The 24,504-nt window shown below is 45.7% G+C and overlaps 1 protein-coding gene and 1 non-coding gene across 2 annotated transcripts in view; both read left to right on the forward strand.

Annotated features, from left to right (window-relative positions):
- The window catches only part of MEI1 (meiotic double-stranded break formation protein 1), an 89,914-nt gene that overhangs the window by 17,525 nt on the left and 47,885 nt on the right, over positions 1–24,504 (forward strand). Inside the window, exons 8-18 of the mRNA XM_066358511.1 lie at positions 686–800; positions 1,634–1,750; positions 4,300–4,399; positions 4,505–4,639; positions 6,262–6,376; positions 8,346–8,437; positions 9,181–9,322; positions 10,892–11,003; positions 16,616–16,676; positions 17,644–17,741; positions 22,050–22,218. Coding sequence (XP_066214608.1) covers positions 686–800; positions 1,634–1,750; positions 4,300–4,399; positions 4,505–4,639; positions 6,262–6,376; positions 8,346–8,437; positions 9,181–9,322; positions 10,892–11,003; positions 16,616–16,676; positions 17,644–17,741; positions 22,050–22,218 — 1,256 coding nt within the window. The remainder of the gene's footprint in view (positions 1–685; positions 801–1,633; positions 1,751–4,299; positions 4,400–4,504; positions 4,640–6,261; positions 6,377–8,345; positions 8,438–9,180; positions 9,323–10,891; positions 11,004–16,615; positions 16,677–17,643; positions 17,742–22,049; positions 22,219–24,504) is intronic.
- Positions 2,020–2,095, forward strand: TRNAD-GUC (transfer RNA aspartic acid (anticodon GUC)). The gene has a single exon. It is a non-coding gene; the product is annotated as a tRNA-Asp (tRNA).

A 24,504-nucleotide genomic window follows, 5' to 3' on the forward strand; every position in this document is an offset into this window, starting at 1 on the left:
TCGTTTCGAACCAGTGAGCCACCCTTACCAGTTCTTAGAATGATGGGAACCCTCCTGAAATCCAACTTCCCAAACCCAGTCAGTGGTTACCCTTGCAGGCAGGCCTTTGCAAGAGTAGCAATCTCAAGCCACTATGTTAACTCTTTTTTTTCTTTTTTATTGAATTTATTGGGGTGACATTGGTTAATAAGATTATATAGGTTTTAGGCATACAATTCTATAATACATCATCTGTATGTTGTACTGTGTGTTCATCACCCCAAGTCAAGTCTCCTTCCATCACCATTTATCCTCCTTATACCCTCTTCTACCTGTCCCCATCCTAGACATTCTGTAAAGTGAAACTCATGTTAGAAGTTTCCCTTGTTATGTCCCAGGCTTGTTGCAAACATCGAAACCAAATGAAGGTTGTAAAAATACTTTTGTCAATGAAGGCCTGAGCCCTTATTGGTGATAGTTTTAGTGTTTTTTGCCATTGTGTTCTTTTGTTCTATTTCTCACCTGCTGCTGTTCATAGAAATTCCTTTCCGTAATCCATAACTGTCCTGAGAACCAACCTCATGTTTAGTAACTGGTAGTGCAGGAGGGATTCCGAGACTAGGCTTCTGCCCTGAGGCAGAGTGGCAGGTTTCCTTGGTCCTGTCAGTGGTGCAACTGTGGCACTTTTTGCTTCCTGTTTCTCCAGCTCCTCCTCTCCAGAGATGAGATTCTTCAGGTGGCTAGTGCCCACTGTATAACCGCGGTGCTGGTCCATTCCCCAGCGAAGCATGCCCCCGCCTTCATTCATGCTGACATCCCAGGTAGGGGCCCCTTCTGACCTCCTCCAAGGACCTTAGAGTTCTGACTGGAGACCCTTGAATCACAGCAGTAGCAGAAGTGCTGCTGGGGTTTCGTAATAATGCATGCTGGAAGAATGGATTGGTGGCAACTTCAGTTTTACATGACAAACTCTAGGAAGTAGGTCTCATAATGTCTGAATTAATTTCTTGCTACAGATTTCTTTTATGACCTTGAGCATTTTATTACTGATCTTTGTTATTTGTTTGACCATCTAAGAATAAACACCTAGTGTGGGGTGGTGGAAAGACCCATGGACTTGAGAGGCAAAGGAAATTAATGTTTCTCAACGGCTTGTTATGAGCCAGGAAATATTCCCTAAAGTGCCTTGTAAAGGTTGCCACAGTTAGGTCCTCATCTTTCCTATTTTATGGATAAGGACACTGAGGATCAGAGAAGGGAATAACTGCTTTAACTCAACAAGGATAGTCATTGGCAGAGAAGGGATGTAAAATCAAGCCTCTCTGGTCTTAAAAACTCTTTTCTCTGCATCATGGCCTAATTCTCAGGCCAGCCTGAGAATTAGGGCATCTGAGTTCTAGTCCCACCTCTACCACTAATAATACCTCTCTCTTGGGTCTCAGTTTTTTCATCTACTAAAAAGATGAGGTTAGACCATAACCCCAAGGGCATTTTTAGGTTTATCTGTGAATTAATGATTATGTCTCATTAATAATGAGAGGGTGTATGAACAGATGAAATAATAGGGCCTGAATAAATCCAAGGCCCTAGTGTTAGTTACGGAATCATGATTATTAGCTGTCATTCATCGTTTTCTTTCACTCTCCTCGGCCAGAGTTCCTCTTTGAGCATCTCTCCTCCTCTAGTGAAGTGCTTACCTGGTCCTGCTACAACTGCTTGATACTTCTGGCGGAGGAGTCACTCTTCTTTTCTAAGTGCCACACTGTGTACGGTTGGTAGTAGGATGACACTGCACTCTGGGTTGGATGGACAGCACTTTGAAGCACAGCAGCGATGAGGGCTAACCTGCATCTTGAAGAGGCATGCTGGTTCTGATCATTTCCATCAGCCCAAACTCATTACCAGATCCATATGCAAGCAGTAATATTCAAACAGTTCCGCTCTTCACTGATCAGCAGAAGTATATATGTTTAGCAAGAGAAGGGCACTTCTGTTAGCCACTAAATGAATTACTGTTGCACCTTAAGAAAACTTTTTTGGGCCCTGGCCGGTTGGCTCAGCGGTAGAGCATCGGCCTGTCGTGCGGGGGACCAGGGTTCGATTCCCGGCCAGGGCACAGAGGAGAAGCGCCCATTTGCTTCTCCACCCCCCCCCCTTCCTCTCTGTCTCTCTCTTCCCCTCGCGCAGCCAAGGCTCCATTGGAGCAAAGATGGCCCGGGCGCTGGGGATGGCTCCTTGGCCTCTGCCCCAGGCGCTAGAGTGGCTCTGGTCGCGGCAGAGCGACGCCCCCTGGTGGGCAGAGCATTGCCTCTGGTGGGCGTGCCAGGTGGATCCCGGTCGGGCGCATGCGGGAGTCTGTCTGACTGTCTCTCCCTGTTTCCAGCTTCAGAAAAATACAAAAAAAGAAAAAGAAAGCTTTTTTGTTTTTGTTTTGTGAGTGGCAGGGAGAGAGAAACAAACATCAAGCTGCTCCTATACATGCCCTGACTGGGGAATTGAACTGACAACCTCTGTTCTGTGCTCCAGGACAGCATTCCAGCCAATTGAGCTATTCGGCCAGGGCTCAATTTTTATTGATTTTTAGAGAGACAGAGAGAGGGGAGGGGGAAGGGAAGCATTCATTTGTTGTTCTACTCAGTCATGCATCCATTGGTTGCTTCCCGTGTGTGCCCTGACCTGTGATTGAACCTGCAGCCTTGTTTCAGGACAACGCTCTTAACCTACTGAGCTAACTGGCCAGGGCCAAGAACAACTTTAATCAACCTTGGATTCAGTCCTTTCCTGTGCTCCATATATCTGTCCTTCTAGTTATCTCTAAGTTGCTTGTTTGTTTTTTAAGTGAGAGAGAGAGGTAGAGAGAGAGAAGGAGGAGCGAGGGAGGAAGGGAGAGAGGAGGGAGAGAAACAGAAAGGGAGAGATGAGACGCATCAACTGGTAGTTGTGTCACTTTCGTTCATTAATTGCTTCTCATATGTGCCTTGATGGGGGCGGGGGGGGGTACTCATGCCAAGCCAGTGACCTTGGGCTCAAGCTAGTGACCTTGGGCTCCAGCCAGAGACCATGGATTAGGTCTATGATCCCATGCTCATATGGGCTATCCCACGTTCAATCCAGTGACTCCTCGCTCAAGCTGGTGAGCCTGCACTCAAGCCAGTGATTCTGCGCTCAAGCTGGTGAGCCTATGCTCCAGCTGATGAGATGAGCTCCAGCACTTAAGCCAGTGACCTTGGAGTTTCAAACCCAGGATCTCAGCATCCCAGGTCGATGCTCTCTCCACTGCACCACCACCAGTCAGGCTGTTTCTTGAAACTGTCCCTTTTCTTCTTTCCTGGTGAATGCAGGAAGCACTTGTCTGGGACCTTTCATATCACATAATGGATTTTTAGACTGGGCACATTCAGTCTTTTTTTTTTTTTCCTGTGTTACTATTCTTTGTTAGGAACTGGGCTGGGACCTGGTCCTGGTCCTCTAGAAAGGGAGAGAAATATAAACAAGCTGAATAGCTGATTAGGGCTCTGCTAATTTGTAGGAAAGTACAAGAGGTATGGGAGCTCAGGAAGGCCCACAGCTCTACCTGAGTGGATCAGGGAAGGCTTCCTGGAGGAGTAAAGGTCCAATGTGATGCTTTGAGGAGGAATAGGAATGTTTAGTGGAGAAGGCACAACTCAGTCAGTAGGTATTCACTAAATATTTTGAGTACCAGGGCCTGTGCCTTGGCTTGTGCTGGGTTTTGGGAAGACAGAGATAAATCCATAAAGGGCCTGCCCTCAAGATCTCAGTCTTTTTTTTTTTTTTTTTTGTATTTTTCTGAAGTTGGAAACGGGGAGGCAGTCAGACAGACTCCCGCATGCGCCCGACCGGGATCCACCCGGCATGCCCACCAGGAGGTGATGCTCTGCCCATCTGGGGCGTTGCTCTGTTGCAACCAGAGCCATTCTAGCCCCTGAGGCAGAGGCCACGGAGCCATCCTCAGCGCCCGGGCCAACCTTGCTCCAATGGAGCCTTGGTTGCGGGAGGAGAAGAGAGAGACAGAGAGTAAGGAGAGGGGGAGGTGTGGAGAAGCAGATGGGCGCTTCTCCTGTGGGCCCTGGCCGGGAATTGAACCAGGGACTCCTGCACTCCAGGCTGATGCTCTACCACTGAGCCAACTGGCCAGGGCCAAGATCTCAGTCTTGTTCTATCAGTTCAACCTTGTCAGAACCCCTCCATGAGGGACTGCTAGCAAATATGTGCTGTGCAGAGCCTCTCTTGTCTCCTGGGCAGGCAGTGAAGGAACTGCCAAGCACTGATCCCTGCTTCTGCCATGTTATTTTGAGGTAGGGATCGAGTCGGTGGTGAGGAGCCTACAGGGAAGCCTGAGGATGAACAACACAGAGCTACATAAGCAGGGCATGCTGCTCTTTGCTGAGATCCTGATGCGGTGAGCAAAGCGGTGGCTCGTCAGGCCCAAATGAAGAAAGAAAGTGAAGTATTCCTGATGGGTCAGTGATAGTTCACTCACTGCTCCTCATTTACTATTTCTCAGGCAGCCAGAGGAGATCAAACTGTTCACAAGCTCAGCCATGTGCAGAGATGCTGGCCGTGCCCTCCAAGAGGCAGTGAGCAGCCCTGTGCTGGAGGTGGCCACTGAGGCAGTAAAAGCTGCTTCTGCCTTTCTGAGGTGAGCGACGCAGGCAGGCTGAACTTTCCACCTGTGTGTGTACCCAAGGGCCAGGTCAAAGCTAGGGCACCTTCCAGGGGCTACTTGTCAGGGAAAATGTCTTGAATTTTTTTTCTTTCTGGGACTTTATTTTAATTTAATTTTATTTATTTATTTTTTGTATTTTTCTGAAGCTGGAAACGGGGAGAGACAGTCAGACAGACTCCCGCATGTGCCCTACCAGGATCCACCTGGCACGCCCACCAGGGGGCTACGCTCTGCCCACCAGGGGGTGATGCTCTGCCCCTCTGGGGTGTCGCTCTGTTGCGACCAGAGCCACTCCAGCGCCTGGGGCAGAGGCCAAGGAGCCATCCCCAGCGCCCGGGCCATCTTTGCTCCAATGGAGCCTCGGCTGCAGGAGAGGAAGAGAGAGACAGAGAGGAAGGAGAGGGGGAGGGGTGGAGAAGCAGATGGATGCTTCTCCTGTGTGCCCTGGGCGGGAATCGAACCCGGGACCCCTTGCACGCCAGGCCGATGCTCTACCACTGAGCCAACCGGCCAGGGCTTCTGGGACTTTATTATTTTCTCTTTTTGAAACTGCCATCGGATGTTGGACATCCTGAATTGGTCATTTAATTCTCTTTGTTTTATGACAGTTTTTCATCTTTTTGTCATTATGCACTAGTTTCTAGAACATTTTCTTTTCTTTCAGCCTTTCATTGTTTTATTTCTGCTTTCATATTTTTAAAATTTTCTTAATTTTTATTATGCACTACATCATATACTGCATGCTACATACTGCACTGCATAGCTTTCTAGCAGGGGCAGATGAATGTCATTGTGTTGTTTTCCATCAATCAGGAAAATGTTCCCTTACCTAATGTTCTCCAAACCCTTTGAACATAGTAACAACTCCAGAGACCTGCCACTCTCCATCAAAGGCCACTTCCTGTTGGCAACATTTCGTCAGACGTCACAGAATTCTCAGCTGCAGCAGTTCCCAATAGCTAGTGGTGTCATAGACAGTGAGTTCTCCCGGCTTACTTGCCAACTGTCCAGAAAGAAAAATTTTACTCTACCTTTCAAGGTTTTTCTGGCTGGTCTAATCAAATTGGCATGAGACAGATTAGCAGGAGAAAAACAAAGTTTAGTAATGTGCACACCTCCTATATACATGGGAGAGACCCAGGAAAACTGACTCACTCCTTTGCTTTCATTTGAAAGAGTTCTTTCCAGTTCTTTGCATGTTTTAAATAGCATTTTTATTCTGTATTTATTTCATGGATGTAATTTTTTAAAATCTCAATCTTTTGTTTTAGTCTAGACTTTCCCCTTACTTCCTTTGTATTAATTGTTCCTTCTGGTGAAAGTGCTTGGCATACCTTACCTAATTTAATCTTAGAATAATTCTATGAGGAGAGTACTACTAACTCATTTAATAAATGAGGAAACTGAAGGTTACAGAGGATGAGGAATGTGCAGAAAGTCATGCAGCTAGATAAGTATTGGAGCAAGGATTTTTATTAGAGCAGATCCTAACCTATGTTCTCATTGACCACAATGCCCCCCATTGCCCAAGAACCTGAGTATATCTTTGAGTCCTTCACCACGTCCTAAGCCTGCCTTTGTCTCTCTGGATGCAGGAAGGACCATCAGAGTGCTCTACCCGTGCAGTACAAGGAACTGCGGTCCTTGATTGAAGCAATGCTGAACCGATGTGCTGATTTCTCCCAAACCCCAATGAGCAGGAGGCCCCTGGTCAGTGTATTGCAGTCTGGAGATCATGCTGTAATGTGTTTTTAGAAGATAATTACCTTTGTATGCCACTTTATAGCTTTTTCTCATGCCCATATACCAACAATGAGATGTCATATTTCCCCCTAACTACAGGGCTGTGAGGTTTAATAATTGCTATTTTTTAAAATTAAAATTTATTTATTTATTTATTATTATTATTTTTTTACAGAGACAGAGAGTCAGAGAGAGGGATAGATAGAGACAGACAGACAGGAACGAAGAGACATGAGGAGCATCAATCATCAGTTATTTGTTTTGACACCTTAGTTGTTTATTGATTGCTTTCTCATATGTGCCTTGACCGTGGGCCTTCAGCAAACGGAGTAACCCCTTACTCAAGCCAGCGACCTTGGGTCCAAGCCGGTGAGCTTTTTTTGCTCAAGCCAGATGAGCTCGTGCTCAAGCTTGCGACCTCGGGGTCTCGAACCTGGGTCTTCTGCATCCCAGTTCGACGCTCTATCCACTGCGCCACTGCCTGGTCAGGCTAATAATTGCTATTTTTATTTTTACAAATTAGGACACTGAAGCCACAAGGATAAAATAATTTTTTCTAAAGTCCAAAACTAGCAAGTACCCGATTTTTTGTAATAAATCCCAGGGTGTTTATACCCAAGGCTATTATACACTTTGACTTTTTTTTTTTCTCTCGTATTTTTCTGAAGCTGGAAACCGGGGGAGACAGTCAGACAGACTCCCGCATGTGCCCGACCGGGATCCACCCGGCACGCCCACCAGGGGGCGATGCTCTGCCCCTCCGAGGCGTCGCTCTGTCGCCACCAGAGCTACTCCAGCACCTGGGACAGAGGCCAAGGAGCCATCCCCAGCGCCCGGGCCATCTTTGCTCCAATGGAGCCTTGCTGCGGGAGGGGAAGAGAGAGACAGAGAGGAAGGAGAGGGGAGGGGTGGAGAAGCAGATGGGCACCTCTCCTGTGTGCCCTGGCCGGGAATCGAACCCGGGACTTCTGCACGCCAGGCCGACGCTCTACCACTGAGCCAACCGGCCAGGGCCACACTTTGACTTTTATATTATTCAAGCAAGTATGGTAAACATACTCACAAACTTATTTAAGACTGGATTTGCTAAAATCTTAGAAAGAATCTGACCAATGTGCAATGTGTTGAATTGTTGGCTTTTAATGGTCCATGGACTTAAAATATCAGAAAAGATACTGTTAATGTGAATACTAATTATATCTTTCCAGATTAACTTTGGAAATTAAGTTTTTCATATCTGATGGCACTGGGGATTTTTGTGTGTTTTAAAGCGACTAATGTTGGCATTATAGCCAGTTAGGCCAATGTCTACCAGCCTGTGACAGCTTTTGGTATATAATAGAACAAGAGCCAGTCCTGTGTTTTACAGGAAAACATAGTTAAGGTTCCCCCTACTACCATTTTTTTTTTTTTACAGGGACAGAGAGAGTCAGAGAGAGGGATAGACAGTTAGGGACAGACACACAGGAACGAAGAGAGATGAGAAGCATCAATCATTAGTTTTTTCTTTGCGACACCTTAGTTGTTCATTGATTGCTTTCTCATATGTGCCTTGACCACGGGTCTTCAGCAGACCGAGTAACCCCTTGCTCAAGCCAGCGACCTTGGGTCCAAGCTGGCGAGCTTTTTGCTCAAGCCAGATGAGCCCGCGCTCAAACTGGCAACCTCGGGGTCTCGAACCTGGGTCCTCCACATCCCAGTCTGACGCTCTATCCACTGCGCCACCGCCTGGTCAGGCCCCCTCCTACCATTTTTTAAATGAACTGTCATATGTCTCGATTTACAAGGGTATAACCAAGATCCCCTGGAAAGTGTTAGGCATATGGGAATGCCAGACTCCAGTGTGAGCGGAAGAGGACTGTAGTTCTCCATGCACAGACTGGGACACAAAGTAGGTACTTGATCAATAGGTTCCCCTCTCTCCTTCTCACCTCAGGGCCATGCCTCCAGTAGAGATTTGGAGAAGGCCATTTTTCGAAGGGGGAAGTTTCTCCTGAACACTCTGGAGGGATTTAGAAATGCCTGCAGGTGAGGAGCCCTCTGTCCTCTGAAATAGCAGTATAGAGGGCGGGCTTGGAAAGGAATCAGACAAAAGAAGATGTTCTAGAAGCAACGCTTGATTTCTGTTGCTTTGCTGCATGGTGACAGGACTTTGTGATGGGGGATGGGGATATGTGTGGGTGTGGAGGGGGTATGTGGAAGAGGTTGGAGGACAGGTAGCTAGTGTGGGAGTTTTCTAGAGATTTCCTTGTGGTGAAGTTTCTGTACTGTGTAATAAGGCAATGACTCATTCAACTTTGTTCCTCTTACCAAATAACCTACCTAGCCCTACAGGTGTTCACTAAATGCTTGTTGAATTAATTTCACATAAGCAGGAGAAGTAGCCAAGGACCAGTCCCTCCCTCACAGAGGCCTCTTGAATTTTCTCCAGATCTGCTGATAGGGATACTTTCCCAGGATCATGAGCTCAGACATTTCTCTAGGACAGTGGTCAGCACACTCACTAGTCAACATAGCCAAATATCAACAGTACAATGATTGAAATTTCTTTTGAGAGCCAAAGTTTTTAAATTTAAACTATATAGGTAAGTGCATTCCTTATCAAGGTAGCACCCGCACGTGGTATTTTGTGGAAGAGCCACACACTTAAGGGGCCAAAGAGCCGCATGTGGCTCACGAGTTGCAGTTTGCCAACCAGGACTCTAGGAGGATGCTTCTAACCTATATGCCCCATAGGTACTAGTAGTTATATTCATGCATTGATTTCTCAGGTTGGCTGTGGAATTCCAGAGTGAGCCTTCAGCCCAGGAGAATCCATTCACAGCTCCCAGTGCCGAGAAGGAAGACACCTTGGAAGCTTTCTCAGAGTTTCTTCTCAGTGCCTGTGACTCCCTTTGTATCCCCATGGTGATGGTGGGTTCCCCTGAGCCATGGACAGAATGAAGCTTAGGGAAGAGAAGAATGTGAGAATGAGCCAGGCCTAGAGATGCAGGCAGTGACTACTCAACTGGACCTTCTGAGGTTCTCAGCAGGGTTATTCTTGCAGACACTTTTACTTTGGTTTTAAAAACAAAGTGTAAAGTTTCATTGTAACACTAATAGATGCCTCTTGAGAAAAAGTAGAAAGCAATAATAATAAACAAATAAGTAGGTAATATTTATGAAGTGATAAATACCTTATATTCATTACCTAATTTGATCATCCCAATGATTCTGTGAAGTGGGTGCTATAATTTCCCTCAATTTAAAGATGATATTGTCACATTCTTATGGTTATAGAGCAAGAGCATGAAACTAGTAAAATCTGAATCCAAGTATCCTTCTGCATAGTAAAGAGCAGTGGTGAATGTCTGTGATCCAGACTAAGAAGCACGTATATGTGTTCTGTAAAATGAGAGTTGGCCATTCTGAAGAGAGACCTGCTCTGGAGGAGCTTCATTCTGAGCTGAACTGAGGTGGAGATGATAGGAAGATCTGGGTCCAGAGCTGTTGATTTCCCAGCTGACACTGGGTGAGTCTTGTACTGTTTGAGGTTTGGACATCCTGTGAGTCTTTGAAAAGTCCCTGTCAGGATGGCCCCCTGGGAATAGTAGGTGGTAGCAGGGAGGCATCCTCTGGTTCTGACAGGAGAGAACCACTTTTCCTTGAAGAGGCCCATGAACCAGTTTCCTAGGGTCTTCAGGCCTGTAACCATCAGGAGCCATGGGTTGCAGCCCTGACTGGCACACACAGACAGTAACACTTGGGCAATTCATGTTAATGTCCCCATCTGCTCTGCTTTCCTGCTAGATTAATAAAGTGTTAGAGCTAGATCTAGAACTAGATCATAGAATTGTTATTCTTGCTTTCTACTTTTCTTTAGGTATTTCTTAATTTTTTTCAAACTTGGTTTAAAAATCAAAGGAAAAGTATCTTCAAAAACCATGTCTCTGAGGTACCAGATCTTAATAGATAGGGAACTGAGACACTGAGAAGAGGGTAGAATGACCCAAGGGCACATAGTGACTTTGTACAGAGCTTGAATTAGAACTCAAGTTTCTCTACTTTTTTATTCAGAGCTCTGTACTACATCAGCCTGTCTCATGACTCTATTCAAAGATCGCATGAAAATTAAATGTGAAGGCAGTTTGTAAACTGTATTATTAGTAACTTTTATTAGCTCTAGTAATAGAAACATGAGTGACAGTCTACATTATTGTTTAGAAAGTACTTCTCACACATTAGATCTCATTTGTTTATGAGAAGTAGGACTTGATGTTCCTCCTATTTTACTCTTTTTGATACAGAGGCCCAGGGAGGTTAAGTATCTTACACACTTTATTAAGTGATGGATCATAAACCTTGGATGTAGGTTTTTGACTACGAGTTTTCTTAAATGAATAGATTTAATCTACTATCTTAGATTTGATGCCAGTTTTGCTAATGGTTTTTCTTCAGAGGCTCAGTCCTGAGGGACTGTGTTCTCCCCCCGTTTCTTTGCAGAGATACTTGGAGCAGACCACTCACCCAGCCTTGATGGAAGTTTTCCTCTCAATTCTACATAGCCTCTTTGTCATCGTTCCCCACATGAAGGAGAAGTTCTCCAAGAAGCTTGGTAGGCATCAAGCAAGTGTGGAATTTGGGAGGGAGGCAGGTACCTTAGGCAGCTGTCAGATACTCAGAGCATACCTGTTTATGAGAAATTTGCATATTTGTTCAGAATTAAAATCCACCCTGCCCCGTGTTGAGTGGTAGGGAATATCATCAAGAAAACCACATCCTTAAAAGCAGTTCTCAAAAAAATTTTTAAAAAGTTTTAATGTTTCTTTTATTGATTTTAGAGAGAGAGGATGGGAGAGAGAGAGACAGGAACATCAATCTGTTCCTGTATGTGCCCTGACTAGAGATCAAACTGGCAACCTCTGTACTTTGGTATGATGCTCTAACCAACTGAGCTATCCTACCAGGGCCAGTTCTCAAATTTATTGATACTTTTCTGAGAGTGTCAAGGAGATTTTAGTTCAAAGCCCACAATACACCTTTTTCCATATTATTGTCATACTCCATATTCTGTCAGACCTCACAAAATGTTTAGCATTTCTTACACCTGAACACTGAATGCCAGAAGTACCCCCAGTTATTGGGACAACTAAAAAACATCCCCACGTACCTTTTTTTTTAAGGTTTTATTTACTGATTTTAGAGGGAGGCGTGAAAGAGAGAGAGGGAGGTGGGGGAAAGAACGGGAAGCATCAGCTCATAGTTGCTTCTCGCATGTGCCTTGACTGGGCAAGCCCAGGGTTTCGAACCAGTGACTTCAGCATTCCAGGTTGATGCTTTATCCACTGCGCCTCCACAGGTCAGGCCCCACATACTTTTAGATGCCTTCTAGGACAGGGCTAGCACTGTGTGAAAGCTTCTATTTAACTATACACTGAAGTGCCTTCCTAAAATTATACCCAAGTGGCTCTTGATTCCTTTAGCCTTCCCCAGGCCTTCCTGCATCTGTTTATTTAGTCTTTTTTTTCCTCTACAGTGTAAACCTTTCTTTTCTACTTCTTATAGAAGTAGTGTTTACCTTATAAATTCCTAAATTTATTTCTTATAGAAGTAGTGTTTACCTTATAAATTCCTAAATCTGTAGAATAAGCCCAGAAATCAGATGCAGAGTCTCCTTTATGTTCCTTAAAAAGTGGTAGTGATGGTGAGAATGGGCAGTGGGAATAGCCAAGAACAAAGGGGGGGAGAAAAGTGGAAATAATTAATAACTAATAATAACTAATATTTATTAAACTCTTTTTTTTCTTGTGGGAGAGACAGAGAAAGTCAGAGAGAGGGACAGATAGGGACAGACAGACAGGAAGGGAGAGAGATGAGAAACATCAATTCTTCGTTGCGGTTCCTTAGTTGTTCATTGATTGAATTCTCATATGTGCCTTGACGGGGGGGGGGGGAGGGCTACAACAGACTGAGTGACCGCTTGCTCGAGCCAGTGACCTTGGGCTCAAGCTGGTGAGCTTTGCTCAAACCCGATGAGCCCGCGCTCAAGCTGGCGACCTCGGGGTCTCGAACCTGAGTCCTTTGCATCCCAGTCGGACGCTCTATCTACTGCTCCACTGCCTGGTCAGGCCATTTATTAAACTCTTACAATGTGCAAGGTGCTATTTTTAAGTGCTTTACATGTATTAATTCATTTAGTTTTCAGAGAAAGCCTAGGAATTATATACTGTGATTATTCTCATTCTACTGATGAGAGCACTGAAACTTGCCCAAGGTTACAGCAGAAGTGGTATGCCCAGGAGGCAAACTCAGAATATGACTGTAGAGCCTGTTTTTAAAATCTCTGCTATGCTTGCATTTTATTATTATTATTTAATGTCTTCTTTTATTTCTGTCACATAAACATAGTGTATAGTGGAAAGTCTACAATGGAGAGGTAGCCAGGGCTCAGTCATGCAGGGCCTTGTTGGCCATGTGAGAAATTTGGACTAGGAGCTTTGAGTCTTAAAGAAAGGGAGTGACATGCACAGATTTCTGCTTTATAAGGATCCTTCTTGGAGCAGTGTGGACCATGAATTAAAGGGAGGCAAGATTGGGGGCAAGTAGTTCAGCCTCTTGCCTTAACTCAGGTTGGTGATAGATTCTAAAGAAGTATTGGGGACATTGAACAATCCCCAAGGGTTAGGGAACAGTTTAGGGTAATGCCTTGGCTTGGTGGGTGGTGGTTTATTTATCGAAAAGGGCTCACTGGAGGAAATCTGATTTGGGAAGGGAGTAGAGGATATTATCACTTTGGGTCAAGGTGAATGTGAGATGCCTGTGAGATATCCCAGTAGAGATGTTAGATCTGTAATGGACTATGTGTCTGAGGTCAGGGGAGAGATCTGGTCTTCAGATACAATTATAAAAGTCCTGAGCATCCAGCCTTTTATTTAGTCAACAAATTTTTGTTGGGCACCTACTACATAAAAGGTACTGTCCTCTGGCCAAGGGTGTAGCAGTGAACAATACAGACTTCTGTCCTTGAGAGGCCCCCTCTTTAGTGGGGAACAGGTGAGATTCCTCAAGGGTGAGTGTGTAAAAAGATGATCAGAGCCCTGGCTGGTTGGCTCAGTGGTAGAACGTCGGCCTGGCGTGCAGAAGTCCTGGGTTCGATTCCCGGCCAGGGCACACAGGAGAGGCGCCCATCTGCTTCTCCACCCCTCCCCCTCTCCTTCCTCTCTGTCTCTCTCTTCCCCTCCCGCAGCGAGGCTCCATTGGAGCAAGGATGGCCCAGGCGCTGGGGATGGCTCCTTGGCCTCTGCCCCAGGCGCTAGAGTGGCTCTGGTCGCAACAGAGCGACGCCCCGGAGGGGCAGAGCGTCACCCCTGGTGGGTGTGCCGGGTGGATCCCGGTCGGTCGGGCGCATGTGGGAGTCTGTCTGTCTCTCCCTGTTTCCAGCTTCAGAAAAATACAAAAAAAAAAAAAAAAAAGAAAAGAAAAAAAAAAAAAGATGATCAGAGGGACCAAGACAAAATCAAGAGCAACATTTAGTGGTTAGGAGAAGGAGGCGACTCTACAGGACGCTCATTAGTAAGGAACTATTGGAGAGCTAGGGAGGAAAAGGGAGTATGACATTAGGGAAGCCAAGTGAAGAAGAGAGTTTTATAAATTAGGGAGTATCAGAAATCAAGTAAGATGAGGACTGAAAAATATCCACTGACTCGGCATCATGGAAGCTCTTGGTGACTTTGGCTGAGCAGCTAGGATGGAAGCCATGCTATTTATAGTGAGTCAAAGTGTGAGTGTGAGGAGAGGCAGTAGAGAGACATAATGGACAACTCTTTTGGTAAGTGTGATTTGAGAGGGAGGTGACAAATGGGGGTATAATTGAAGAGGGATATGGAGTTAAGAAAGGCTAATTTGCCTCCTAAGACTGGAAACACATATTCTGATTAGCAGAATAAGAGTTACTAATTCTACTAGTTGGCAGAATTAGAGTGATTATTGGGTAATCAGCAGAGCAAGGTCCTTGGGAAGGAGAGGGGCAGGATCCAGAGCTGGGAGATGAGGGCATGCTTTCTGAAGTTGTCTGTAAAATGGATTTGGGATTTTGAGGGAATTTCTTTTCTTTTTCTTTGGGCACCCACACAAGTTTATTATTTTATAATTCTGGAGGTCAGAAGTCCAAAAATTGGCCATAGGGGGCTAAAATCCAGATGTGGGCAGGGCTGGTTCCTTCTGGAGGCTCTAGGGGAGAATCCGTTCCCTTACCTTTTCCAACTTCTAGAGGCCATTGCATTCCTTGGCTTATGGTTTTGCAGTGATCTAACTTCTGGTTCCATTGTCACATCTCATTCTTCCCAAGGGAGTTTCTGATTGATGGTCTGGATCATCCTGGGGAGGTCCTTGTCCCAGTTTGGAAGGATCTTTGTTCTTTCCAGGAAAAGAACAGAGCACAGGAAACCCTTAGGAAGCTATTCCATGTAGAAAGTATGAGTGGGAGCTTCTAGGAAAGGGTGGGAGCCTTTGTGGCAGAGGGAAAAAGCAGGACCTTTGTTGTTAATGGTTGTGGGTTGGGATTCTTACTTTCTCCCTTGTCTATTGATATTGAGCAAATCAATTTTCTTATCTCCAGTGTTCTCAGTTAGAACATGTAATAATGTTTAGAATTACCGTAATTCCCCATGTATAAGACACATTTTTTCCGAAAAATTTTCGGTCAAAAACTGGTTGCATCTTATGCAGTGGTTGTAGCTTTTTTTTACTTGCAGTTCCCACTTTTACATGCTTGTTTTTACACTTATTGTTGAAGACAGTGATTCGTCATCAGACACAGATGAGGACAGGCTAATGGATTGGAATTTTGACAGTGATGAGCAGTTGTATGAATTTTATGATGAATAAAACTTGAGTTCAATAACTTTATGTAATACATTTTTTTTCAAATTTCGGGCCCCAAAATTAAGATGCATCTTATACATGTGATCATTTTATACATGGGGAAATACGGTGAGATAACATATGTAGATTTTCTGAATGGCTGTATCCCTTAGTCACTGTGACAGCTGACACAAACTTCTTTCCTTCTTTTTATCCACTCTTCCTGCCTACCATACTTTAAGAGCCAGGAGGATCCAGTTTTGGTATATTAGATAGGTTCAGCTTCAGATGTGTACCTCTGGGTAGCAGTGGTGGAGAGTAAGGAATGGAGAGAAAGGCTGTGTATGGGGAGATTTATGTAGCATGAAGCCAGATAAAATAGGATCAGGGGGCCCTGGCCAGTTGGCTCAGTGGTAGAGCGTCGGCCTGGCGTGTAGGAGTCCCGGGTTTGATACCCGGCCAGGGCACACAGGAGAAGTGCCCATCTGCTTCTCCACCCCTCCCCCTCTCCTTCCTCTCTGTCTCTCTCTTCCCCTCCTGCAGCTGAGGCTCCATTGGAGCAAAGATGGCCCGGGCACTGAGGATGGCTCTGTGGCCTCTGCCTCAGGCGCTAGAATGGCTCTGGATGCAACAGAGCGACGCCCCAGAGGGGTGCAGCGTCGCCCCTGGTGGGCATGCCGGGTGGATCCCGGTCGGGCGCATGCGGGAGTCTGTCTGACTGCCTCTCCGTTTCCAGCTTCGGAAAAAATGGAAAAAATAAAAAATAAAATAAAAAACATTGTTAAAAAAACAAACAAACAAACAAAAAAAAAAACAGGATCAGGGGCCTAACCTGAAGGAGAGAAGAAGAAAGCAGGCACTGCCAGCCAAGAGTTGACCAAAAACCTGGCCTAGGGGGTGGAGAAACTCTGGGTCACTGAGAAACTGAGCCAGGAGGAGCCCTTCCAGCAGGCAAGCTGGATGTCCCCTCCCAGGGGGAGTCATGGGTTAAACTGCTGTCCCAGAAAATTGCTGAGAAACTCAGGGATTACTGGTAAATTCTTACTATATGCCTTAGCCCCAGGACAGATTACTGTATCCCCAGCACTGGAGTTGTTGCACTGGGAGCTCTTGATGTTCTCCTTGTTTAGAATTCTGCTTTTATCTCAGTTTCACAACAACCTGTGAAATACAGATATTGAAACAGATTCTCAGGGAAGTTAAAAAAGTGCTCCAGAGTCACAGTACTAGGTAGTGATGGAGCAAAATTTGAACCCTGGTCTGTGTGACTTCAGAAATAGTTCTTTTCAGTACCACCCAGACTTGGGAATCTCTGTAATGCTTTTGGTTTAAACTGCTGTCTGCTTTCCTCCTACTCTTCCCAAGCTGCCTCATCCTTCATACGACTGACTATGGAACTGAAGGCCAGGTTCTGCAGTGGCCTAAGGTATGTATGGTACCAGGCAAAAGTTAATGGCCAAGGAGCCAGTGTCCTTGACTGGACAAGTAGAAATTTCTGACTGATATGGTTTAGCCATGGGGGCTGGGGGGGGATTAACACAATGTCAGAATTACTCAGCAAATGGTGATATGAGCTGGACTTGCTTCTTTAGTTTTTATTTAATCTGGTTCTGGTAAGGCTTTCCTTCCATGTGATAATTGGATGGGCACCTATCACATCAAAACTGGGAGGGTTCTAGAGATCACTTGTGTAACCCCTCATTTTACAGATGGGGAAACCAAGGCCTCTGAGAGTAAGGGATACAGTGTCCAAGCAATTCTAGAAAAGACTCTTATTCAAAGTAGAGAAGTTGTCACCTTGTTAGGTGTCTAGAGCAGCCTTCTTTATCTTCCTGTTTATGATTTGCCACCTGTCTCTGCATTTACTTGGCAGGTTCCATTTGTTACTGCCTACATCCCACAAGGTGACCACAGTGCAATATCTAGCTCTCCTTCATATTTCTGAATAGGACACCCAGTATTCAGGAGAAAATATGGGGCCCATCTGGATTCCAAGTCACAATTTTTGGATGTTCATACTTCTCCTTGAGTACCGATCTTGGGTTCAACAGCTTCTCTTCTAGTACTTCCTAGCCCTTTCCTGACCCAGGGGCACTTTTTTTTTGTTTGTATGCTTTGTGAAATTGGAGCTTTGTAGCTTTCCTTGATTTATTATTTTAGCAAATTTTTAGTCAAAACCTGTATGGGCCAAATGCCCAAGTTACAGCTCTGGGCAGCAGGTTTCATGTTTACTTTCCACAGCTACCTCTGGACCTCCTCTACCAGGGCTGTAGTTAGAATTTCACTGGGCTCCAGCCAAGGCATCGGTGCCCCAGCACATGGTAGGGATAATGCTGTCCCAGCCAAAGTAGCAATGTCGTCTTTCTTGTTCTCTCTTCCTTTCTTCCTCTAAGTCACTCAGCCCTAAACCAGGTTTGTTCCAGTTTCCTCTACTACTTGTGCATCAACCTCTTCTCAGCTCTAGAGAAGACAGAACCACCTTCCCAAGAAGGTAAGATGCTGCTCTTTGACTACTCCTGAGGTCTGTGGTGGTCTTTTAGAGTCGGGATGCCTTATTGTTTTGCTGGGTAGTGAGTCAGTTCAATAAGAACATCCCTTTGCTTGAAGCTGCCCAGAGGAGGCATGGAATCATGGGATGATGGAACCATCAGCTAGTTTCTAGGGACATGAGATAATAGAATCAGAAAATGATGGAATCCAAGGCCCCTGTACCCTTAGACTCTAAGGGTTGAGAAGGACCCTAAAGCTCAGCAAGTCCAATTCCTCCCTTGACCATCTGCTCTGCCACATCCCTCACACCAGACCTCTTGCTCTCTGCTTGTTACCATCAAAGACCTCTACACAAAATATACTGTTCACAAAAAGTAGGGAATATTTCAAAATGAATATGAAGCTATAAAATATCCCCTAATTTTTGTGAGCAGTGTATCTTAAACAGCCTGTTTTGTTTCTTCCTTCCTTAATTGAAGAAATATTTCTTGAGCATCTACTGTGTGTCAAACTCTATTCCAGGCTCTGATGATAGAGCTAGGGATACAAAGCCCTGTTCTCATGGAATGGGAGCAGCAGACAATAAACACATAGATACAGTGTCAGGGATAGATAGGTGCTATAAAAAATAAAACTGGGCAAAGGGAAAGAGGGTGATGGAGGAAGGTGGGACATGTTAGATAGAGTGGTCAGAGAAGACCCCCATGAGGAGGTGACATGTTAGCAGAGGTCTGAGTGAGGTAAAGGAAGCCCATGCAGAATACAGGGCTGACAGCTGAAAGTTTTTCCTTTAGCTCAGGGGTCTCAAACTCGCGGCCCGCGGGCCGCATGCGGCCCGCCGAACAATTTTGTGCGGCCCGCAGACTAATCCACGAAGTTCAAAATATTAGCTGAATATTCTGTGAGCTGCTGTATGCCAGGGGAGGCCTAGAGGCTGCTGTGGATATAGTATGTTCTTTGCCCTAAGGAGTTCCTCTATCTTAGACCTTTCTTGGTACAACATAAAACAATTTAATCATTATTTTGTTCGTTCAACAAATATTATATCTTTTGGGGGGTAAGACTTGGTGTTGCCTCTTTTTACATTTATGAAGACTCTCATCTTCTTCACTTCCCAAACCTCTCTTTCTCTTTCTCTCTCTCTTTTTAATGTTTAGTTTATTGATTTGAGAGAGAGAGGAAGAGAGACGGGAACATCGATCTGTTCCTGTATGTGCCCTGACTGGGGATCAAACTTGTAACCTCTTTACTTCAAGTCAGTGCTACTGAGCTATCCAGTCAGGGCCTCTTTTTCTCTTCTCTGACACTGTGCTGAGAGAGACAGAAGCCCAGGTGCACATTTTCATTCTTTCCAGCATGGCTTGGCTCCTAGTTCTCAGTATATTGCTGCTCCTCGCTAGGTGCCCATACAGCTCTTTGCCCATTCAGGTGTGGTCTGGCTTGTAGAAAGAATAGCACGGTGAATTCTGCCATGCTGGCAGCCTAAGGCCATGTTGGAGCCACATCAGAACAGCGTTTTGTGCTCACCTGTGCCAGCCTTACTGCTGCTGAAAACGCCCACTTTTGTCAGATTGAGAAGCTCTTCATTTTGCTCCCTTGACCCTGAGATGCTGTCAAATCTCAGAGCACCGGAAGAGCAGCAGACCTTATTACAGGCAGACTGCTTTAAAATATCAGAAGAGAGAACAGGTGGATGTGTAAGGCTCAAGGGTATTAATTTTATTATCCTCATAATTCTCATAGTGTGCTTTGGTGAAAAAAGCCCTAAACTAAGAATTAGGAACCCTGAACCTGGCTTTTTCTAACACATTGCTGTGGAATGTCTCCATTTTCATCCTCTACTTGACCCTGGGCCTACTGTACTTGCAGGATGGACCCATTAGTTTGACCTCCAACTTGGTCCTGCTTTTAGTCTTTCATTCTCCAACCATTCTCTACCCATGCTGGAAGGATCTTTCTGAAAACCAGATCTTAACATCTTAACTCCCCTGGCCTTCAACCTAGGTCTGTGTGCACTGTCAGACAGGATGGAGTTTTCTCTGGTCTGTGGTAAAATGTAGGAAATTAGGGTATGTAGTAAATTTTTCATAATGTTGACTTTATTCAGATTTTAAGCTCTGAGGTCCTTTTCATTCATACTCCTTTGGTATTTTTTCTTTCTTTTTTTTTTTTTCTTGTATTTTTCTGAAGCTGGAAACGGGAAGAGGCAGTCAGACAGACTCCCACATGCGCCCGACCGGGATCCACCTGGCACGCCCACCAGGGGGCGACGCTCTGCCCACCAGGGGGCGATGCTCTGCCCCTCCGGGGCGTTGCTCTGCCACAACCAGAGCCACTCTAGCATCTGGGGCAGAGGCCAAGGAGCCATCCCCAGCGCCCGGGCCATCTTTGCTCCAATGGAGCCTCGGCTGCGGGAGGGGAAGAGAGAGACAGAGAGGAAGGAGAGGGGGAGGGGTGGAGAAGCAGATGGACGCTTCTCCTGTGTGCCCTGGCTGGGAATCGAACCCGGGACTTCTGCATGCCAGGCTGATGCTCTACCACTGAGCCAACCGGCCAGGGTTCATACTCCTTTGGTATTAAAAATACCCTTTTTCTCCACCCCTCCCCCTCTCCTTCCTCTCTGTCTCTCTCTTCCCCGCCCGCAGCTGAGGCTCCATTGGAGCAAGGATAACCCGGGCGCTGAGGATGGCTCTGTGGCCTCTGCCTCTGGCGCTAGAGTTGCTCTGGATGCAACAGAGTGACGCCCCAGGTGGGCAGAGCATCGCCCCCTGGTGGGCATGCTGGGTGGATCCCGGTCAGGCACATGCGGGAGTCTGTCTGACTGCCTCCCCGTTTCCAGCTTCGGAAAAAATGAAAAAAAAAACAAAAAAAACCTTTTTTGCCTGCCAAGCAGTGGCGCAGTGGATAGAGTGTTGGATTGAGATGCAGAAGACCCAGGTTCGAAACTCCAAGGTCATCGGCTTGAGCACGGTCTCACCAGCTTGAGTGTGGGGTTGCTAGCTTGAGCGTGGGATCATAGACATGACCCCATGGTCGATGGCTTGAGCCTAAATTCCAAAGGTCGCTGGCTTGAGCCCAAGGTTGCTGGCTTGAGCAATGGGTCACTCGCTCTGCTGTACCCCTCAACCTCCCCACCCCTGTCAAGGAACATATGAGAAAGCAATCAATTAACACATAAGGTGCCACAAGGAAGAACTAATGCTTCTCTTCTCTCTCCTTTCCTGTCTGTCTGTCCCTATCTGTCCCTCTCTCTCTCTGTCTCTGTCACATATACACACAAAATACCCTTTTTTAATGAAGCTGAGGTTTCATAAGAAATCTAGGAATCCGCTTTTAGAGTAAAATCCAAATTCTTTACTCTGCAATCAAAGCTCTTCACAGTCTAACTACAGATTTCCTTACATAGTTCCACAACTCCTGGCACTCCACATCTGTTCATTGATGGTGCAGTCACACTGGGCTCCTTGCCGCCCCATAGATATGACATGTCTTCTTATGCCTCTGGGCCTCCGAACACCTTGCTTTCTTCCCTAGGTTCTCTTCCCTTCCTTGTCTGCCTGTTCCTGCTCATCCTCCACAGTTCTTTGAGTTTGCTTTCCTGACTCCAGGAGGCATGAGGCACTCCCTCTTCCACTTGAACATGGCACTAGTCACATGTCCTGCAGTTATTTATCTCTTATTTTTGTCATAGAGACAGAGAGAGAGAGAGGGACAGATAGACAGGAGAGAGATGAGAGGCATATGAGCTGGAAACGGGGAGGCAAAGGGGGGCGGCTACAGCAGAGCGAGTGACCCCTTGCTCAATCCTGGGCTTCAAGCCAGCAACATTTGGGCTCAAGCCAGTGACCATGGGGTCATGTCTTTGATCCCACGCTCAAGCCAGCAACCCTACACTCAATCTGGTGAGCCCGCGTTCAAACCAGATGAGCCCATGCTCAGGCCAGTGACCCTGGGGTTTTGAACCTGGGTCCTCTGCATCCCAGTCCGACACTTTATCTACTATGCCACCTCCTGGTCAGGCTGTTTATCTTATTTCTCCCTGGAGGTGAGGCCTGTGTCTCACAGCCTGGCCCAGAGTAGCCACTCAGTGAACATTTGTTGAATGAATGAACAAATGTATCCATGTCACCTTTAGTCTGTCCTAGTTGGCTGAAAGCTGCATAAAGGAAGATGGGATTCTGATTTTCTTTTATCCTGCATGTACCCTTGCTGCCTTATGCACTACTTTTTATGGAGTAGATACCCAGGTGCTCGTTACCTGCTCTCCTCTGTTCTCTGTGTGGCTTTCTCTTGCTTATTTCCTCCCCAGAGCTCTCGGCAGTGTCTGAGGTCCTGCAGCATGGGCTGCCCCAGCTTAGCAGCAGGAACCCTGAAAGTCTTGCCCTCCTGTCCGACTGCCAGTATGTGGAGGGAGCTGCTCGCCAGAGGCAGTACTGCATCCTGCTCCTCTTCTACCTGGCCTACATCCACGAGGACAGGTCAGTACTCAGAGCTGGTGGCTGGTGAGTTCTGGGTCCCATGTCTGCAGCCCAAATAAATTTAATAAATATTTACAGAGGAATCTTCTCCAAACCTGGTGCTAGGCACTGAGGATACAGAGATAGTGAGGAATGGGTTGTATTACTGAGGGGTTAATATCTTGGAGGAGGAAGGTTAAGATAGATGGATAGTCACAGTGCTGAAAGAGAGGCCTAGAATGCTAATGAGAATTTCTTGTAATCCTTGAGGGTGTTTGTGTACAGAAAAAATTTTCAGTGATTTACTTTGGTTTTAAGAATTACCGTACAATTTATTAAAATTTCAAAATCAAAGGACTATTCTTCCTTAAGCTTTTAAAAAATTATTTATTGAGGTAAAATTCACATAACAAAATTAACTGTTTTGGCGGTGGCACAGTGGATAGAGCGTTGGACTGGGATGCAGAGGACCCAGGTTCGAGACCCCGAGGTCGCCAGCTTGAGCGCGGGCTCATCTGGTTTGAGCAAAAAAGAAAAAAGCCCAGCAGCTTGAACCTAAGGTCGCTGGCTCCAGCAAGGGATTACTCGGTCTGCTGAAGGCCCGCGGTCAAGGCACATATGAGAAAGCAATCAATGAACAACTAAGGTGTTGCAACGCGCAATGAAAAATTAATGATTGATACTCCTCATCTCTCTTTGTTCCTGTCTGTCTGTCCCTGTCTATCCCTCTCTCTCTAAAAAAAAAAATTAACTGTTTTAAAGTCAACAATTTAGTGGTGTTTAATAAATTCACCTTGTTGTACAATCACCACCTCTATCAAGGTCCTAAACATTTCCTTCACTTCAATGTAAAACTTAGTACCCATTAAGCAGACAATCCCCATTCATTCTTCTGCTCATCTCCTGGAAACCAACAGTCTACATTCTGACTCTATGATAGATTTTTCTATTCTGAACATTTCTTATAGATGGAATCATATAATATGTGACTTTTTGTGCCTAGCTCTTTTTATTTAGCATAATGGTTTTGAAATTTATGTAGTAACATAATATTTGTAGAATGTATCATTACTTCATTCTTTTTTACAGCTGAATAATGTACCATTGTATATATGTAAGTTATTTACTCACCCATGTAATGATGGGCATTCGGGCTGCTGTGAAGAGTTATGCTGTGAGGATGATTGTATACTATATTTGTTTTCCAATCCTTTACTGTATATATCAGGTATAGAATTGAGGAGTCACAGCCTGACCAGGCGGTGGCGCAGTGGATAGAGCATCGGACTGGGATGCAGAGGATCCAGGTTTGAGACCCTGAGGTCACCAGCTTGAGCGCGGGCTCATCTGATTTGAGCAAAAGCTCACCAGCTTGGATCCAAGGTCACTGGCTCGAGCAAAGGGTTACTCGGTCTGCTGAAGGCCCACGGTCAAGGCACATATGAGAAAGCAATCCATGAACAACTAAGGTGTCGCAATGCACAACGAAAAACTAATGATTGATGTTTCTTATCTCTCCGTTCCTGTCTGTCTGTCTTTGTCTATCCCTCTCTCTGACTCTCTCTCTGTCTCTGTAAAAAAAAAAAAAAATCAATACACTAAACATTAAAAAAAATTTTTTTAAAGAATTGAGGAGTCACATGCTAACACTATGTTTAACTTTCTTTTTTTTTTTTTTTTGTATTTTTCTGAAGTTGGAAACGGGGAGGCAGTCAGACAGACTCCCGCGTGCACCTGACCAGGATCCACCCGGCACACCCACCAGGGGGCGATGCTCTGCCCATCTGGGGTGTCACTCTGTTGCAACCAGAGGCATTCTAGCACCTGAGGCAGAGGCCACAGAGCCATCCTCAGTGCCCAGGCCAACTTTGCTCCAGTGGAGCCTTGACTGTGGGAGGGGAAAAAAGAGACAGAGAGGAAGGAGAGGGGGGGGGGTGGAGAAGCAGATGGGCGCTTCTCCTGTGTGCCCTGGTTGGGAATCGAACCTGGGAGTCCTGCACGCCAGGCCGACACTCTACCACTGAGCCAACCGGCCAGGGCTATGTTTAACTTTTTGAGGAATTTTCAAACTTTTTTTTACAGGGTTGCAGCATTTTACAATTCCACCATCAATATTCGAGTGTTCTAGTTTCTCCATATCCTTGTCAACACTTGTTATTTTATATCTTTTCTTTTTAATTTACTGATTTTAGAGAGAGGAGAGATAGAAAGGGGGTTGGGGAGCAGGAAGCATAAACTCGTTGCTTCTCGTATATGTCTTGACCAGGCAAGCCTGGGGCCTCCAACTGGTGACCTCAGCATTCCAGG

The sequence above is a fragment of the Saccopteryx leptura genome, chromosome 1, assembly GCF_036850995.1.
Source record: "Saccopteryx leptura isolate mSacLep1 chromosome 1, mSacLep1_pri_phased_curated, whole genome shotgun sequence".
Taxonomy (NCBI): domain Eukaryota; kingdom Metazoa; phylum Chordata; class Mammalia; order Chiroptera; family Emballonuridae; genus Saccopteryx; species Saccopteryx leptura.